The following is an 18,880-nucleotide window of genomic DNA, read 5'->3' as shown; positions in this document are numbered from 1 at the left end:
CAATCAACCATGATGGAGATCGTGGATAGATCATGTTTATCACACGATCGGAAAAGAAACATGAAACGACAAAACTGCCAGTTGGCAGGATTGTCATGATGACGGGACGGAAACGTTGTATTACTTTGCATTGCATAGAGATGAAAATGAAACTGGGGAGGCCTGAGGGTGGTGAGTGACGTTAGGATGGATGGATCCTGAACTATGGTCCAGGCTTGACACTACAAGGTCCAGGCCAGGCCGGTCCAGCTCGACAAGGTCCCTCACCGTGATAGAAGCTAGAGAGGTTGAGCTTGGACCACACGCGAGAGAGGGAAAAAACCGATGATGATGCGGTCCATGACATCAAAGGCCCATATTTTGGCAGGTCCCCTGGTCTGTTTGGCTCTCGATTTGTGGCTTGAGTGGCTTGGCCCGCTGCGTGGCCAGTCTGGGCACAGTTCATCAGAGCCAGCTGAACAGGGAACAGAGCATAACAGAGCTCGATTGAACGTTGAAATGGATATTGGATGGATGTTTATGGGTACAGTGTAAGTGGAACGATAGAGTGAGTGACTCGGCTCGAGTGGGGTTGGCCTCCAAAAGATCAAGAATGAGAGCATTTTCCTCTGGCAAATGCGATGGATGGATTCTGTGGAAGTTGAGCGAAAACCTGATACAAGATAATAATGCGAAATGAAAACTGGGATATTCGGCATGATTGTACGGATACTGACAAATGACAATCGGACATAATAATATTGGGCACAAATTGAACATGTCTGTGTTATCTGTTCCTGAGACATGTACGCACCCTTTCATCACTAGCATCACCATATCTCTAACCCATCCCATCTCAATCGAGAAAAAGTTCCCCAGGAAAAAAGAAGAACATGATTCCGCCTCCCGGTTGCCAGGGGATCGAGAGGGCTAGTGCAGCAAGTTGATTTGAACTTGTTTTTGGGTGATTGCCAAGGATAGACTGGCGCAGGGGTAATTGACGAATCGGAGTCAGCCGTAGCACCACTGGCCTAACGACGATTGACCTCACTAAGATTTTGAGGATTGGGTACTTCGTACAGAATACACGATATCACACGTATTATGGGCTAGCCGCCAAGTACTTGTGATGCTGGGGATCAAAGTCCAGGGCAACGAAACTGTGATTGCTTGGTAGAGATCACAATTTCCGTGACAGGAACACAACACAACATGACTTTTGATAGGCGCAGCACAGAAGTCAGGCAAGCACCCCAGATTGGCAATCGTCATGCCCGCTTCTTTCCTTCATGCCTGCTCACAATTCTGGTCTGTTTGAGGCCGTGATTCCGGCTCGGCATACGAGGTCTTTCTTGCCTGCTTTGATGTATTAGATCGTTCTCTACCGTCTCTCTGGGAAGGTGTACACAGAGACTTCCGTCATAGACCAGAGATAATATCCAGTTTTTTCGTGGCTCGTCAGCTCCAGCTCTGTCTTTGCCTCTTGCTAGTGGTAGGACCGACTCAACTGTGCGCGACACGAAGCTTTGGCTAGGTAGCCTGTACAGCGTGCAAAGAACACTTAAGTTTGGGTTATTCAGGTGCACTAGCACATTAGCAAATAGGTTAGACCAAACGAGGACATCGAGTTTCGGGTTGAACAGGTAGACTACATGCGAATATTACCTACTTTGTCAATCGTGTTTTGCGAGGTATCCCAAAGCTCTGTGCGCCATGAAGTGGGTGCCGATGCGGGTGGTTGGCGATCTAGCGTGGCAGCCCGTCTGCTCCCCAGCAGGTACCCAAGTCAGTAGGTCGCAGCAATCACCCACCTATTGGGGCTTTTCTTCTTCTTCTTTTCCTTGTTGCTTCTTCGGCTGCTCCTTGATAATGTGTGTAATCTAATACTGAAAGCTTTTTCAATCGCATCAAGCATATTGCATTCGCTTAGGATATCGATACTTTGTTGGCGGAGCAAAGGACCCACGCAAAGTTCCAGAGTCTGTAAGCACCTTAACTAGGAGACCGCCGCAAGGACTTACACCAACTTCACTGACGTGGTCAAGTATCGTTGACAAGGGTAAACCAAGTATGTACACACTCTGTACTGTGCTGTGCAGCCCATTGCATCCAATGGTCTGACCTCATCGTGTACCTCAAGACTGCATTGACGTCTGAATCTGAACATGAGTTGCTCGCATTGACTCAATTTCCATAGCGGAGGCCTGGATCAAAAAAGAAAAACAATTGTAATTGACTTGGCTCATCACAATGTCCTTCTGTCATGAGCACCCTTCAGATAGCATCATAACCTACCAGGGGGCCTCCGTCCGTGTCTTTGGCGGTCCGGGCAGTCTAGTTTAGCGGTGCTGTAGGTACCCAGTGAAGTGGACCTCCAGCTCCGGTTACTAGGGTCCTGTTAGCGTGGGCCCCTCCCGCGCGTTGGGTCGCTCCAAGCCAACCAGCTAGGTTAGGTACGTACTTTGCAGATTTACGCTTCAATTTGTGATGGAAGTTTCCTCTCAATGCAAGATGGACGTAGACGTAGACAGAACCCCAGGGAGGTTGGCCAGGCCAAATCGTGCCGTGCTTTCCCTGCCAGACCGCCAATGCCAAGTTGGGAACCGTATTTTTTAGGCAGGGGAGCTAAGCTTGCCTGCCTTGTAATCGCTCTTGCCTTACGGATACCCCCAACGCAGCACAGCTCGCACCTGCCAGCTTAACGTAAACAACCGTCACGCCAAGATCAAGATTCTGGTTTCCACCTCCCACCTCCCACTTTCCACTCTTGCCTGCCCTTATTAAAGCAACAACTTCTCCCTCTCGTTCCAGGTCAATATCAGTCAAGATTCTTCATTCCAACACCTCACACATCCTCTCCCCAGAAACTCTAGGCCAGTCTCACTTCGTCTCACTCTCACACGAGATCGATCGCCTTCGTTGTCACATATTACTGTAAGTCACTATCACTTGATTTCTGTTCCAGATATCCTCTTCTTCCCGTTTTGCTGGCACCTTCTTTGGTTGCCTGCAAGATTCCTTCATTCCAACTCTGCGTTTGTGTAATTCGGCACCGGAACGTAAGCACTGGAAACCATATTGCGAGCCGCCCAGGGCTACACACGTTGCTCTCGGCTCTTCCATACCTCGAGTGATACACGTCTCCTTGTGTCTCACGCAAACATCACTCGCGTGCCTTAGGCGCAGGCCTCCTGGGCTCGCACTTCATTTATTCACAGGGTCGCCGCCCTTGCTGGCAGTGATTCGTTACCCATCTTCCTCTCGCTCCCCTACTCGCCTGCTTCGCTTGCAAACCCACCTTCGTTACCTTCGCCTTCTTTCTGTCGCTACAAAGACCGCCTCAGTTCTTGACTAACTCACTGCTCAGACTCCGATCCAATCAATCAAAATCGTCAAGATGAAGTCTTCTCTCCTCACCGTTTTCGGCCTGGTTGCTGCCGCCGCTGCCCAGAGCTCCGGCGACCTCCCTCAGTGTGGTGTAAGTAAAGATCTCAAATGCCTAATAAACCATCGCTAACTCGCCACAGCAAACTTGTGCCAGCAACATGATCAGCGCTGCCAAGTCCCAGGAGCTTGGATGTGATGCTGGTGACGTTAGCTGCCTTTGCACCAACCAGGACTTCATCTACGGTCTCCGTGACTGCTCCGCTGCTATCTGCAACGACGAGCAGGCCGCTGCTGTTATCGCCTACGGTCTTGCCCTCTGCCGCCAAGCTGGTGTCCAGATTACTACTGGTAGTGCTGGCTCCGTTTCGGCCTCTGCTACTGGCACCGGTGCCGTTCGAACTGTCCTCAGCACCCTCGTTGAGAGTGACACAACCATCACTTCCGCCGTCTCCACCATCAGCGGTACTGCCACTGGCGGCAACGAGGACGACCTCTCCGTCAGCACCTACACTAGTGTTTTCACCAACTCTGCGGGTGATGAGGTTACCAGCACCATCAAGGAGATCCTCGGTGGTGTTGCCCTGACTACCTACACCTCTGGTGGATCCACCATCATCGAGCCTGTCGAGACTGCCTCTGCCTCTGACTCTGCCTCTGCCTCTGCCTCTGCCTCTGACGGGACTGAGTCCGCTGAGGTCACTACCTTCACCACCGACGGCACCGAGGTCGTCCGAACTCTCGTCACCGAGACTGCTTCTACTGACTCTGCCGACTCTGCTGAGGTCACCACTTTCACCACCGATGGCACCGAGGTCGTCCGAACTCTCACTACCGTTACCACCGGTACTGAGTCCGAGTCCGAGTCCGGATCCGTGTCGGAGACTGTTACTGACGCCTCCACCGTCACCGAGGGCTCTGACACTGCTACCGGCACTGATGCCGCGGCCAGCGCCACCTCTACTGAAGCTGACAACGCTGTAAGTTGACATAGAAATACGTACCCTCTGAATATTTACTAACTGTTTATAGGCCGTCGCTCAGATGACCGGTGCCCCTATTGGCGTCATCGCAGCTGCTGGTATCGCTATGCTCCTCCTTTAAATGAAGGATGGACCGGATTTTGATGTTTAATGCTTTTACGTTGCACATGTTTGTTACATAATTCACGCCTGTACCTCGATCTTTTGGGACCCTTAGCATATTTCCTCGGTGCAAGGAGTCGGTTTGCGGAAGAATCTTCACATTATGGAGAAATGGAAACGAGGTGAATGGACATGACAGGTCAGGTTTTTTCGAGGCTTTAATGACGGATACGGCTTATCTCTCCTTTAATGGACACGACAAGAAATGTTAGAGAACGGATGGGATCTTTGATGTTGTTTGTGAGGCGAGGCGGTGGTATGACATGGGAGACAACGACGGGAGACGGCATGCTCGTGCTGCTGTCACACAAGGCCTGTGTCGTCTTTGATGGTTACATGGGTTCTGGGATGGTGGTGATACCCGGCCTACGGCCTGACTTCGGGGGTGGACTTTACTTCTCACATTCATTGAGAATTAGTAATAGATAATCTTCTTCACAACAATGTGCCTTTTCAATTTTCTTGACTCAAGTGTGAAACGTGGAGGCGTCGTTTCTTCAAACAAACTGATTACTTGTTCTTTCTTCACAAGTGTATACCGACTAAGTTGGTTGAGGCGATCGCTGGTTTGCATATGTGTAACTTCAGTTTTGAAGACCACTTTCCAGCAACCGCATCCGGCACCTTGATCTGGGTAGTACTATAGTCGATTCATAGCAATAAAGACTCTTATGTTGAGACTGTATGCTCAACAGAGATGAAGGTGGCTGAAAGAGACGTAAAGCAAAACTGTTTTCGTATATGTTGTTATGATACCCATCCGGGTTCTAGTGTTTTAGTTGATGTTCTTTGGATTCCCACAGGTAAGGCCTCTCTGTAATCGCGTATGCTCAAACGTAGGTTTATGTAACTTTGAGATGGTGGTCAATGTAAGATCAGGGGCAAAAGTATGTATTTATTGAGACTTTGGGCTTTCTCGTTGAGTTCTTTGGAACTCTATTCTCTCCAGTGGTTATGAACTGGTTCAACCACAGTGGCGGTTTGGTTTCACAATCATGATACAGTTCCGAAACTGACGATATTTCATCATGAATTTGCTTTTTTACATACTTGGGGGAGGTGATTACTTAGAACGCAAGTAGCAATATTAGAGAGTCTGTTCATGCATTTCAGGTCAGGCTCAACAAACCTGGGAGTACTTGAACGGAGTGGGAGTCAGGGCTACAACTCTAGACCGGAGGTTCTGGATACAAGACTAACGTTTGGGAGGTGAACTTTACGTTGTCCCTAATGGACTTTGCGGTTCCTCGTTGCCCTCAACATTACATTGAATAATGAGTGGCCAGTTCCTGAATTCTAATTGCTGTTGGCAAATGCGCCCAAGTAGTAAATGTGTACCTCCCTACAATATGTTGCTTCTCGCCTCTCTCGTTAACATTAGATGGTTGGGTTGAGCAGTACCTGGCAGTTGCTACTGTTTTGTCATAAGGTTTCCATCAGCAATCACCTCGCAGAGAAAGTCAGTGGCTATCCAAACACGAAAGACATTTGCTTCTCAGTGAGAACAGTCGTTCAAACCTCGTTTTAACTCAATTAAATAGCGCTGCCGTAGATGGGGATAAAATCATGTATAGCAGTGAGTGATCGCCATTTGCTACTCTTGTATCACGATCACTTCACACAGTCTAAGCAATTCTACACGTACTCTCAAGTGACGACTCGATCAGACACCGAAAACACCACGCGTGCGTCGACGAATTGGTATACTGATGTTGTCTTAAACGATTGTTCTGAAACTTCCAATACTCGTTACTAGCTGTGGAAACAGTTCTGCGTCTGGCTCTACACCATCAATCCTAATAAAAATGAAAAAGATCAGTGACCTCGGCAGTATTACACCAGCAGTACGAACAGTTGTAGATCATCTCCGTAGTTCTGGCCGTATTTCACCGTGGGGAATCGAGATAAGAGCCACTTTTGCGAGTTTACTAGTCCTTCTTAAATGGTTTATTTATTGGGAGCCATGGCTATACAATACCCTCAACCTACACCATTTTGGAAGTCTTGTGGAAAATTTCATAGACATTTTCAGAAATCCAGGATGGTTACATAACTTGTGATAAACTTAGACTTAAGAGAGAATCATGTTTTAACAGTGATGATTACGAGTTCGGCTGGTTGTATAGTGATCAAGTGTGAAAATGAGCTTCACAGGAACTCGACAGAGTCCCCGGATACACAATGAATTGAAAATAGTAGACTAGTTAACCGCCATACTCGACCACATGTCCTAAATGATGCAAAGGCCATTGTTATGCGCAATCATAAGAAGACTCCTGTATACGTAAATCGAGGTTGTCGATGCACCCCGCGCGATGCAGAGATAATCGAGCACAGAAAACATGATTGGGAAACATTAATGCATTCCAGCCGCTCAACAAAATCCGGGTATCGTGTATACCATGTCCCATCTCAAGAGCGAAGCGCAGGCATAGGCCCTTACAGTTCTTCGCTCACCCCGTCATCAATAAGTCCCCGGTCACGGAACAGCCGCACCGTCTTCGATTGCTGGGGATCACAGAGCAGAACTCCGTGATCTTCAAGGTACGCGGTAACCTTGTCGTAAACTTCCTCAGATCCAATCTTGGGGGTGGACAGCTCAATCTCCATGAGGTGCAATTTTCCAGCCACCACATCATCAAGCTTGGCTTTGTGTCCTAAGATCTTCAACTTCCATTTACCATCGGGGAAAGGCCCATAAGGAACAAGACCATCCCAGTCAATGTCGTCGTACTTCTCTGCAAAGCGAACTTGGTCTTCACTCCATACTTCCTTCGTTTTGTCACTCAACAGATACCGCGCCCCACACGTATAAGGGATATAGTCTCCATATCGATCCCAAACACAATCTGCGTTAGGAGGCGGGCGTGCGGGCTTCTCATCAAAGCGAACCTTAATGACAGAAAAAGGGTCACCTTTGTTGACTTTTGTGCGAAACATCACGCCTTGCTGCGCGTGTGTTGGCGGCATCGTATCGAAGTAGGTGATCGGATTTTGTTTGTAAGGCTCACGAACTTCCTCGCCTAGCTTTTCTAGGACGGCTTCTGCGTCCCGGTCACATAGTGACCATTGAAGATGGATATTTTTGTCCTTATTGAAACAGAAAGAAGGACTGATAACGAACGCCAATGCGGCAAGGCTGCAGGACTTCATGGTATCGATATGACAATGATACAGTATCCAAAGGCAACACGAACTGGCCCTTCACAGCGCACAAATGGAGAGAAATATACAGAAAAAGAGTTGAGATATGTGGTTGGAGTGAGACACAGCAACGAATATATCTGTTCATTCCAAGAACATTTGGTGACGTACATTCAATATTTAATGGTGGTACATGTGATGCACTGAATATGCGGTAACCACTGATATGGAAGTATTATAGTGATCTATCACAGCGTGCAGCTCAATAATCCATAATTTTCGCACCTGACAGGAGTACAGCCAGCCACAGGTTGCCGGCTAAAGCGATGCGCGCCCAATTGGGCTTTGATCGAGAAGCCGACATATTTGATGTGTAGGGCACGTCCTTCTTCAACTGAATGTCGATATAGATATGACGACTGTGTGCGTTCAACTGAGACACTAGAAGATCTTCATATAAGAACGCGGCGGTCAACTCCATCTGTGCGTATTGTGCGGTCTGATACGTCATGTCAGCGCTGTACTATACGAACTTATCGGTTGACGAGGTTGTTGTCAGCCGCCAAGTCACCTCGATAATAAACAAGATCTTCCTTTACAATACTCTCAACTAAGAAGAATCGTTTTGATTTGATAGATTGCCATCAACTCTAGATGGGACGAATGAGTTGGCAAGCTGACAAGGAGCGCAGGAACTTTGAGGATCTGCACGTTCTTGGGCGAAGGCTGAAGTGTTTCCAGACGCTCGCAAAGCTTTGTCGCGAAGATGCCCGGCACACTCAGTGAGGGCCATGAACCGGCATTGCGGTAAAGACGGCAGAAGTGGGGGGAGGGCCTCGAGTATATCCACAGCCACCAGGCTTTGGATCCCAGAGCAACCAAGGTGACTGGTTCTAAAAGATATCAACAAGGAAGGGAACAGCATATAGTTATGTAGGGCTGTCAGCTAACGTTAGCTTGAGATGTGCAGACGAGACCCACATCTCCCGACAAGTCAAAAGATGTCCTGCCAGGTTCAGCTGCCATTATCACGACGGGAATAGCGACAGGAAGATCAATCAACCTCAAACATGTGATTTTAGGGGTTCAATACCCTCACATATCGAGGTTTTGGATATGTGTCGTCCACCAAGTTGCGAAATAATAGACCTAACAGAGGGCGTATACTGCAAGTTATCGCGATATGCCGAAAAGACGTGAAGTAGCTGGAGGGTTCTCACTGCAGATAAGCCAACAAAAGGCGTTGCAGAATTTCGATATGGCGCAATTCTCCAACAGCTACCACGTGCCGTTGAACAACAGCTGCCAAAAGTCTCCGTGGTCGAGAGAGGAATGCTGGCGCAGTAGATCGGTGCAACTAGAAGATGGCAATATCCTGTGTTTTTTTACATTGTCCAGTATGCGCAATAAGACGCTGGAGACAAGGTCGATCAGGGTTACATGGGCGGCTCGTTTGGTTGACTTGAGACTTTGAAGGGGGTTCTCGTGTCTAATCATTGACGATTTCACAGACCGTACATACGGATAAACCCAATGCTGAACCTCTGACATGTGAAAGTGGCTGCGAGTGGGCCGTGGGAGGACTTCAGTGACAGGGAATAAGAAGTGCATGCCACGTAGCAGGGGGGTTCGGTTCGGGCATCGAGCAGGGGATCCTTGGGGCTCTGAGCCAGCTGATCGGTCGATAAGGTAATAAAAGCGATTCTATTAACGTGATGCGGCGAGTGAAGCATGGTCGAAAGAGGAATCAAGTTCGTGGCCATGGGACTCGACCGTGCTGGGACAGAGCCGCTTTTCTGGAAACAACCTCGATTATTTTAGCTTGGCTTCCGAGGCCATCCGTTAAGCTCGTGTCTGATATCGGACTGAGCCGCGGCAGGTTGAACAGCATCAGCCGTGTTGGATAACAGGACGGTTGTTCTCTTATCAATGCCTTTGGGTTTGCTTAAACACAAACGCTTCGCAGAGCGGCCGCACCAACTGTGTAACATATGTGCCCCTCGTGTGTGCGGATTGTTACTCTGCGACAACCAAGGTTTAGTGGCAATGAGCTGATAGTGTTTGGTTGAAACTGATGATGCGGATCAGGGATTTCAGTTCCGAGCTGGTTGCTATTACTACCCAGACTGCTGTGTTGTAGCTTAATAGACTTCGAGATAAGCCTCAGTCGGGGATTACAGCCGGCGACCGGGCGCTTGTATACGCATGCGAGAGGACGCGGATTTGGATAGGCTTCGTATATAAACGCATCATGACGAGGGAATTATATTATCTGCTTGTACATTGCATTGCATTGTGTGGTATCCGTAACGCACAGTACTCTATGGAATTTCCGACTTCTTAACTCCGTCGAATTCTTCATCTTCATGTGCCAATGGAGCTTGTTAGCGATACTGATAAGCTTGTATGTATGTGATTGTGGATCAGATGGATCTCATGTTCTCGGGATACCCAAAGCGACACAGCTTTCCTTTTGCCAATTGAAGTTGCTTTTCGTCTCATTCATGATCAACGCCAAGAATGCATGGCGTCGATGCTGGTGTGATGATTGTCATAGATGTCAGCAACAAAGTAACTTGGCGAGATAATTTGTTGAGGAGCTTGAATTCGAATTGAGGATCTTGATTTGATGTTTGAAAAAAGGGAAGCGTTATTGCTAGTGTGGGTAAGAAAGTGAATGTGGGGGGAGGGCAGGTGAAGGGGAAGGTGGGAGCCACTTTCACATGTAAACCACTTCTACTTCGACCTGCACCTGCATTTATTATGTTGCATGGCGGGGACAACCTACGCGAGTAACAACCAAATGCGTACCTTCTCAATTAATCACAGAGAAAAGTGAAACGAGGAATGAGCACTTGAGATCCAGGGCATGCGGCTGAGTCGACCCATTATGTTGAGCTCTGGTGGTGTCACAGAAGACCCCACTACCAGGTACAGACAGAGTGACTGACATTGGAGCTGATGAGCAATTATCACGAGAGATAACGAGAATATCAGTTGAACTCGAGGCTGAGATGTCATTTACTGTAAATGTCTAAGATGATAGCCTCCTTCCCTCTATCTGGCTATCTCTTGTCTCTTCCGATCAAAAAGGGAGACTCGTGAGAAACAAATGATTCAAGGCATGGAATCAGCCACAGATTGCTAAAGTACAAACCATCAAAGCTACGTCAAGTACTCCACTCACCCAAAATAGCTCTAAGAGATACCTGGTCTAGTACAAGCACATGTTTGCTTTAGCACATGCAAACCTGGACATCATCTCCAACTGCTTGCGATGGCGAAAAAAAAGCTACAACAATTGGACCTTGACGTTTTCGTGAGGGTGGGTTACTTTCCGGCCTTGTTAACCCCCTACTTGCCTGGGTAGGTAGTATCTACCCATCAGCGCATTTATTAAGTACTAGACGGAACCCTTTCCATCTTGTTCCTCTTCTTCTTCTTCCGAGTGCCTGACTCTAGACCATCACCAAACCTCTAGGTAAGTGCCAAACTAACATTCTTGCTGTGGCGTCCCACCAACCAACACTCAATTCCATACTCCTCCCCTCCTCTCCTCTGACCTCAGATGCATCCACAAGACGTACACCCTTCTTCATAAGCTTCCTAAATCCTTCTCTCAGCTATCTCCTCCTCTTCATCTCTTTCCAGACGGCTGCTTTTTAGTCTCTGCAGGTCCCCTTCAATTGCTACCATCCTGCTTCCCCTCCTGGCCAAACTTCTTCCACCTTAAACCACCTTATCTACCTACCCAAAGCTCTACTCTCTTATATAATCCGGCTTCTAACTCGATTTCAAGCTTACCTGCCTTGCGCTGTTCGATTGTCCCTCCAATTTGACCTCATCTCGAACCTTATAACAACCTCTTGTCACCCCTTCGACTTATACCGGCTGCAAACATCACCATGTCTCACCAAGTCAACGGCGACGTGAGCCCCGCTCAGTACTCTGCTTTCATCCAGGTACGTAAAGCCAGTGGCACCTTTCTGCAATTCAAACTAACACTATTGTAGCATCTCCTCAACTATCCTTTTATCAGCGACGGCGTCCACACCTTCAAGTCCAACGAACTCGGCCAGCGCTCCATCAGACTTAGTGACGCCGCCTACCAAACCTTTGCTGCTCCCGTCGTTCCCTACTTCTCCAAAGGCTACCAATATGTCTCACCTTATGTCCAGAAGGTCGACAGCCTAGGCGACAAGACCCTCGATCGCATCGACGAGAAGTTTCCTGCTGTCAAAAAGCCCACCGACGAGCTCTACCAAGATACCCGCGCTCTCATCATGTTTCCTCTCCAGAAGGGTCTTGAGGGCAAGGACCACGTCTTCCAGGTCTACAACTCCGAGATCAAGAAGGTTGAGCAGGGAGGTCTCGTCGCCCATGGAAAGGCCGCCGTCACCACCGTTCTCGTCGTTAGCAACGAAACTCTCTCTTGGTTGAGCTCTTTCTTGCACCAGAAGAAGGCCGACACCACCAATGCCATCAACGAGAAGATTAACCAGTAAACATCTCGCTCACACGACTATGGCGTCATTAGTTTGATGGCTGTAGTCAGCAAGCACATTTATACCCTCCTTGTTTCTTTTTAATTATGGGATTGTTTTAAAAACACGGTGTTTCTCGTCGTATTTCTCTTTCCTTATTGCTTTCCGGAGTTCTAGATGCCAGGAGAGTCCGAATAGCGTGTATAGACCTGTCACTCTCGCCGTCACATCGTGCGCCTCTCCTGGCCTGTATCCCAGATATAGCCTTGCTTGCAAGATGCATCAGTGCGGAACCCAGCTTTACGCCTTGTTCTTTTCGAACACTTCATCAGCGCGCTAGGAGGGCATCATGTTGTCCTCTATTGTAAGAGGTGGATGGGTGATACGGGTGGCCGACCAAAGCATGTCATGGTTGGGGCAGGTGTGCCCTCAAAATCTACATGTGAAGGATATGCCTGTAGTGGAAAGGAGTAGTATTGTTGGAGGAACGTTGACTTTGGAAGACTTAAAATGAGCTAATAGATTTTTCTTTTATGCAACTCGGTATTTGATTGGTATCAACAAACCGTAATTGAGAGGTTTTAAAGTGAAAGGCCAAATGCCAAGTGTGAAATATAGGCAGGCATCTTCTTAGCTCGTGTAAGCTTGTGTACTTGAGTAATGAAGTTCCTCGTATGTCGAAACCCCTTTCCGAAGATGATACATGTCTGGCGATTCACTTGAAATCTTATTAAAGGGAGGTAACCTCAACGATAGTATCCTAGGCACAGCAGTATCCAGGATGATCTAATGGCCTGGATTGTATTATACTTATTAATAATGATGAAAGTCCCCAGGAGTATGCACATGTCGTGTTCTATATGACCGGGACCTTCCCATCATGGCTTTACTGAACGCAGCCTTGTGCTGATAGGAAGCTCTACAATGTGATATCTCCTCTAGACATCGCAAAACCTTTTCCGAAAAGTTACTATGCTCTGGATCTCATGAGAGCAATGCGAGGCATATGATCAAGAGCTGTTGAGTCAATCTTAGGAGTACCTGACTTGCGACAGGGTAGGCTATAGTGATAGTATACATGTTGGGCTGATAGTGGGAACTCGACGATAACACGCGCATACAGGACATTGAATAAACTTTGGATAGATCATGGGATCAAAAGCCCTTTTTTGAAATACTAGGAGGCCTCAAAGTAGATGAGATGTGTTGAATGGGTGAAAGATGAAGTTCTGAAATACACCTCGTGTCGACAAATCTCAGCAAATCACCCGACCTCTGAAGTTAAAATTTCAACTTTGACAGACCAAATTACCCGTTATAAATTGATCCTCTGTTATAAATTGTCAGACTGGTGTCCTTTTCTGAAACAGTCTTGTATTCACTCGCGCGCCAATGTTGTTATTTCATGCATGTACAACAAAATGACTTAATGAAATGGGAAGAAGAAGAGTCTCAATGGCTTCACTCCATGATTATTTCCTTTACCGAGGTCATTCCTATATATTTATAAATAGATGTCATTCTATCGTTTTAAACTGTATTTCTCTCCGAGTTCCAATGTGACGATACCGGTACAGAGCTGCGGATATTCATCCAGGGGTCACCAAAAATCTGGTATGATAACAAAGTACGAAGCACGTTCAGTGCATAAATTAGTTTTGACGATGTATTTAACCCGCTCTGTATTTCCCTAAAGAGTTTCAAGTCCATACGAGTTTATCGTATAAGTTTTCGAAATCACAGTCGGACATAGAGATTACGGACATCAACCAAAAGGTTATTTACCGCCTCGTAGACGAAGCTTTCTCTCGAGAATATATAAATAAGAAGAAGCCTGCTATTCTGCGGTGCCTAAGTTTTCGACTTGATCAACTACTCATAATATCTTTAAACTCTAGAGTTACACATCCTCTACCAGCGCTCTTCTCCAACTACCCTATTACTAAGACTATAAACCCGACAACGATACATCATGATCGCCGAAACCTGTAACGACATCCGGCTATCTAGGAGCCTATTTCCCACGCCCAAGGGCAAGGTGGTGATCCTCAATGGAGCCTCGGCTTCAACAAAGGCCGCCGTTCTTGGGGCCCTTGAGCCACAACTTGTCGACAGCAAAACCCAGATAGTCGACAGTTACATCATGACCAATCCAGCCAGCTCCGGTGTGATCGAACGGGAACTGCGGCCAGTTTATATAGAGCAGGTGTTAAAGTCGGCAGATCAAGGCCAGACGATACTGCTGATAGCTTGCCTGTTGAACAACTCTGAGGGGCGGCGAGATCTTGATAATATCTTGTCAACCTTCCGCGGCAAGCAGGTCTCACTGACTTGGGTTGATGGCGACTTTGAACTCGGAGACTCGGCATACGGCTGCAGCCCTGCAGCAGGTCATCGGGATACACGGGTAAGCCCGGATATGAGGAGAACCATACTTCCGTCAAGAACAAGAAATGACTTGGAGGGCATTGAATTGGCCACTCGAACGCTCACTGCAGCACACAGCACGCAGGAATCTGTACAGGAACTCTTGGACCTCATGGGCTTGACCAGGTGACCTGTGAAACAGCTGGCGAAGTCTACATGGCGTCGTTCTCGTGCTTGGCGAGTCAATGTATGCGAGTTTTGGCGAAGAATGATACCATTTTGTTTATATTGCGGGTAGTCTGATGGTTTGGCATGTTGATAGGAAAGAGTCACGAGTCACGAACTTAGTTGGTTGCACTGCATGTTTGCAATACCATTTAGGCAGTTTCCCTGGAGTGACATTCCTGGATGGAACAATATCACATTTAATATCCTTGTTTTGTCTCATGCTCGGAAACAACGGAACTTGACTGCAGCTCGATGCGGCGAGTCAAACACATGCGGCGTATTGTGTGAGCACTGTAATTTGTTTGCAAAGCACATGAGAGGCACAGGCGATAAAACATGGCTTGTGTTTTGTACATGTACATAAAGTCAAGCCAAGACAAAAATGTTTACACAGGCATTCTATATGCATTGTATTCTCTAATACGGAAAGCAAACAAGGCTTCTTGCAGTGTAACCGACAGGGGAAAAATATTGCGGAATGGATATCTGAGACTTATAATTAGGTCTCACGCTCAAGTCCGAATGTCCACAAAGGCCAAGACATTCAGCGCCCTAAAACGTGAGATGTTGAATTTTCCTCGAGTCGGTAGCGAGAGGAGGATCGGCAAGTAAGTGCTATTTAGCTGATGACAAGACGAGACCGAGCGGCGCGCCCCATTAACAATCTCTCTCGTCTCGACTAGGGGTCAAGCCACGGAGAAACTATCAACCAGCATCATGGCGTACGTGTAGCTTTGGCAGGCCGGGATCAAGATACTATTAGAGGTTTAGAGTCCACGTGGGTAAGTGCATCAAAGGGAATGAATGGATATAATCGTCATAACGAGTGAGGGATTTGGAGAGAGGGAGAGAAATGGGTAATGGTTGATAAGAATATGAACATGGTGCTTTAATTAAACGGGGATCAGGAGGACGGGATAGGAGAACAGGGTCCGGGGCAAAGGACCAGACTTGGCGTAGACCGTTGGTTAATCCCACCTTGAAAAGAAGAAAAGAAGCAAAGCTCGTTGGTTAGCCAAGGGTTGTTGCCTTCAAATGATCAGTAAGAATGAGAATACACAGGTGACTACAATACGAGATGATAGGTAATATTAAGCCCATAACAAAGTGCAATATTGCCTGAGCGCCCTTTTACTTGAGCCCAGAGGCGTATAAAGGATATATTCAGCCGGTAGTCATAGAGATCGACAGTATTAGACTGGAGAAAGAGATTTTGAGCGAATTATCCATAATTAGTTGGATGAAGAATTGGGTTTTAGAGCTTTTAGGTATGTAAAGACATTGCTTGTTGTTGGTTCGTGAATGAGGCCATCTGGGGGACACTTGAAACGCTCGGCGGACTCGATAGCGTATTAAAAAGAGTAGAGTGTGGGTCCTAGTCCTAGTCTAGCAATAGTCCATGGTCGCCCGGTAGTTTGGTAGTTGCTGACGAGGAACGGTAATTACGTACTGCTCTTTAGCGAGATAATAGTGTCAGTACCGATACATACTATGATTAGAAGATGAGGAACGTGATATCCATCACCAATACCACAAAACAAACAGGTGAAAGCAATGCATGCGATAGACCGTTGCCAAGGGTATAATTCTGGTGTTATTACATACATAGTCTATATGCAGCTTTCAGCTCAAATCAACAGGGGTGTTAGTTAATGTTCAACGTTTATCTTCATGAACCAGTGGCGATAGCATTAACAAGTCTGTTATTATTGTAGGTGCATATCAATATACATCCAACAGTTGTCTCCAAAACTGACGGCTCGCTTCGTATCCGACCCTTGTCTATCTTCTGACTCCTGTCATTGCATTGCATAAGACTCAGTTCAAAGGAACCACCACTTGCCACTTCTCTATCTGAAACAAATCTGCAGCATTCGATGATCTTTTTATTTATTGGAGAAACTATATTTTAGAAAGCAGATCATCAATTGCTCGCCACCTGTCTATATCGCTTCATTCGTTGAGCGTTTGTCTTTGCGTGCCCGTGCGCGGACAAATGCACCTCTACAGGTGGAACTTTGTTACTAACCTACTAACTTACATACATAATTATCCGTGCTTCGATGAATATGCATGCATCCTCAGGTAAGCCGTACAGAAGCGAGAAGCACGAGCAGGGGATAGACTAAAAAGTGACTGGCATCGCATACTCACTTGGCGTGATGCTGAAAAATTACTATCAAAAGTTATCCCTACCGATTATCGGGGACTCTGTTCTTAACAACTTCACTTATTGCCTTGGGTTGACCTCGTTTACACTACCGTGGCTCACCTACAATGGCTCACCAAATGATGCCAACGGCGGCCGCATAGATTTCCTGTTTCGTTTCTAGGCCTGGGTTTATCCCTGTCGATCGTTTCCGCGCCTGGTCACATCGCCTGTTGAAGCCTCCCATATGTTGGACAGAGGAGGTCAAGCTTCGGAACAACTGTAAGATTGACATTATAGTGAATGGGCAGGAAAACTATGGCTGATTAGACTGGTCAGACTAGTTAGACTAGTGAGATAGAGTTGGCATAATAAGCAATTACGACAGATTGTTTAGAGGTACCTGTACGAGGCTGAGATGTTGGTGTCTTGTCCATGATTTCCATAATTCGTCCGCTCGGTGTATACAACAAAGCCAGCCACAAGGTAACCCGAGGACTTTATGTGAACACATTGTGCGCGCATCTTCTTCTCCTTACACGGTAGATCCATTCATTGTGGCGGTTCTCTTGCTCATCTAGAAGACGTTTTGCTTTGCTTTCTCTCCCTTTATCTTGATCCGTGAGAGACATGTAGACAGTAGCTTTAGACACTGCAGCAAGAAAAGAGCCACTTAAAACCCAAAATCCATTCAACATGAACAATGAACAAAGACAATTTCCCAGGTAGGGGGTCAAGAACTCACATCCCTTGCTTATTATTGGTTCTGTTGTCTTTTTTAGGCTGGGATTCACTTTACTGAGTGGGGGGTTGATCATCTTTGGTGGCAGCAGTGGGACACGCGCTATGGAAATATCTAGACACAAAATGACAGAGAGTTGAGACCTAGACGGAGCTTTAAAGCCGCAGCAGGAATTGAGGTTTGTCATCTTGCAGTGATGGTGATGCACAGACTTTACCTTGGAGGAATGAGATCAGTATCTAAAGAAACAGACAACGGGTTGCATGTTCCTGACAGGAGATGTATCCATAGGTAACAGATTTTCAATTGGACTTCTCCCCACTTATCATCAAGACTTTACTATGGAAACTGACAGCTTAAACATTGTCATCATCTGGTGACATCGTCTAAATTGCCAGAGGAACATCAGACTCCTGCCCAGAACCATGGGACACCGCAACAAGAGAAGAGATAGTGGGACCACATGTACGTACGTGCACAATTACAAGAACGTTCCCTTGTATCGGAGACTGGTAGTTATATGCCCGGATAGTATTATATCGAGTACCCACTACTTGGCGAGGTTATGCATGTATTATGTTTCCCTAAATATTTCAATCCTTTTTTCTCACTCTCACAAAAGAAAGAAATAAAGAGAATAATGGGGAAAGGGGGCGGCTGGGCTTTGTTGAATGCTGTTTCTCCTTCTGTCGTGAGTCAGTTTTAGTTGAGAATATGAGACCTCTCAAGACGTTAGTTGTGACACGTCAAGAAGCCTGAACGAGAACAAAGCAAATAAATCAGCAAGAGTTGTCGTCAGACTGCATACTCTCAACGCTCTAATACTGCAGGTCTATTAGTCTATTGTCATGGAGGTCGGTACTCTATAGCTTCGGGATAGAAAAGAGCCGGACTAATATTACAGGTACAGCCACAGGTACAGGTACAAAGATATTGACCAGCCAAGACCAACTATCATGCCTTCAGGCTTCTTTGTGGTTGCCGTGTTGTAATGTGGTCTAGGCCGTTTTGTTCTTCCTGTCATGGTCCATCGCTTCAAGCGCTGAGAATGCAAAGAAAAACCATCCCCTTCCCCCATGTACCCGGAACCATTTGGAAGCCCCCAAACCAGGCCTAGGAGTAGGTTCAAGGGCCCCTGCAGAAGGCGTGCAGGTCCAGCTAGCACCTTGCATCTTGTGGTTCTCCCCCTGACAGCCCCAGCATCTCGGCCCCTCAATGGGTGAATGGGGATTGGCTTATGTTGCTCCTCATCTTGCCC

General features: G+C 47.0%; 6 protein-coding genes across 6 annotated transcripts; 4 read left to right on the top strand and 2 right to left on the bottom strand.

Moving 5' to 3' along the window:
- Positions 1 to 121: 121 nt before the first annotated feature.
- Positions 122 to 1,040, bottom strand: EDB82DRAFT_312954 (uncharacterized protein). The gene is made up of 2 exons (XM_065607457.1): positions 835 to 1,040; positions 122 to 785 (listed from the first exon to the last, which is right to left on the bottom strand). Exon 2 carries the CDS (start codon positions 783 to 785, stop codon positions 279 to 281), a length of 507 nt encoding a protein of 168 aa, XP_065463329.1. The 5' UTR covers positions 835 to 1,040; the 3' UTR covers positions 122 to 278.
- Positions 1,041 to 3,376: 2,336 nt separating this feature from the next.
- Positions 3,377 to 4,467, top strand: EDB82DRAFT_529526 (uncharacterized protein; the record flags this gene model as incomplete). Its single annotated transcript, XM_025737935.2, has 3 exons — positions 3,377 to 3,457; positions 3,507 to 4,343; positions 4,396 to 4,467. 3 exons carry the CDS (start codon positions 3,377 to 3,379, stop codon positions 4,465 to 4,467), a joined length of 990 nt encoding a protein of 329 aa, XP_025592745.2.
- Positions 4,468 to 6,625: 2,158 nt separating this feature from the next.
- Positions 6,626 to 7,928, bottom strand: EDB82DRAFT_312849 (uncharacterized protein). The gene has a single exon (XM_025737934.2). The coding sequence runs from the start codon at positions 7,659 to 7,661 to the stop codon at positions 6,948 to 6,950; it is 714 nt and encodes a 237-aa protein (XP_025592744.1). The 5' UTR covers positions 7,662 to 7,928; the 3' UTR covers positions 6,626 to 6,947.
- Positions 7,929 to 9,858: 1,930 nt separating this feature from the next.
- EDB82DRAFT_513966 (uncharacterized protein) lies at positions 9,859 to 10,498 on the top strand. Its single transcript, XM_065608947.1, has one exon. It carries the CDS (start codon positions 10,019 to 10,021, stop codon positions 10,238 to 10,240), a length of 222 nt encoding a protein of 73 aa, XP_065463328.1. The 5' UTR covers positions 9,859 to 10,018; the 3' UTR covers positions 10,241 to 10,498.
- Positions 10,499 to 11,557: 1,059 nt separating this feature from the next.
- EDB82DRAFT_529524 (uncharacterized protein) lies at positions 11,558 to 12,157 on the top strand (the record flags this gene model as incomplete). Its single annotated transcript, XM_025737930.1, has 2 exons — positions 11,558 to 11,614; positions 11,666 to 12,157. 2 exons carry the CDS (start codon positions 11,558 to 11,560, stop codon positions 12,155 to 12,157), a joined length of 549 nt encoding a protein of 182 aa, XP_025592742.1.
- Positions 12,158 to 13,888: 1,731 nt separating this feature from the next.
- On the top strand, positions 13,889 to 14,899 carry EDB82DRAFT_513962 (uncharacterized protein). Its single transcript, XM_025737929.2, has one exon. The coding sequence runs from the start codon at positions 14,109 to 14,111 to the stop codon at positions 14,691 to 14,693; it is 585 nt and encodes a 194-aa protein (XP_025592741.1). The 5' UTR covers positions 13,889 to 14,108; the 3' UTR covers positions 14,694 to 14,899.
- The last annotated feature ends 3,981 nt before the right edge of the window (positions 14,900 to 18,880 follow it).

Source organism: Fusarium venenatum, assembly GCF_020744135.1.
Source record: "Fusarium venenatum strain MPI-CAGE-CH-0201 chromosome Unknown EDB82scaffold_4, whole genome shotgun sequence".
Classification (NCBI taxonomy): domain Eukaryota; kingdom Fungi; phylum Ascomycota; class Sordariomycetes; order Hypocreales; family Nectriaceae; genus Fusarium; species Fusarium venenatum.
This window is presented reverse-complemented; position numbering and strand designations above follow the sequence as displayed.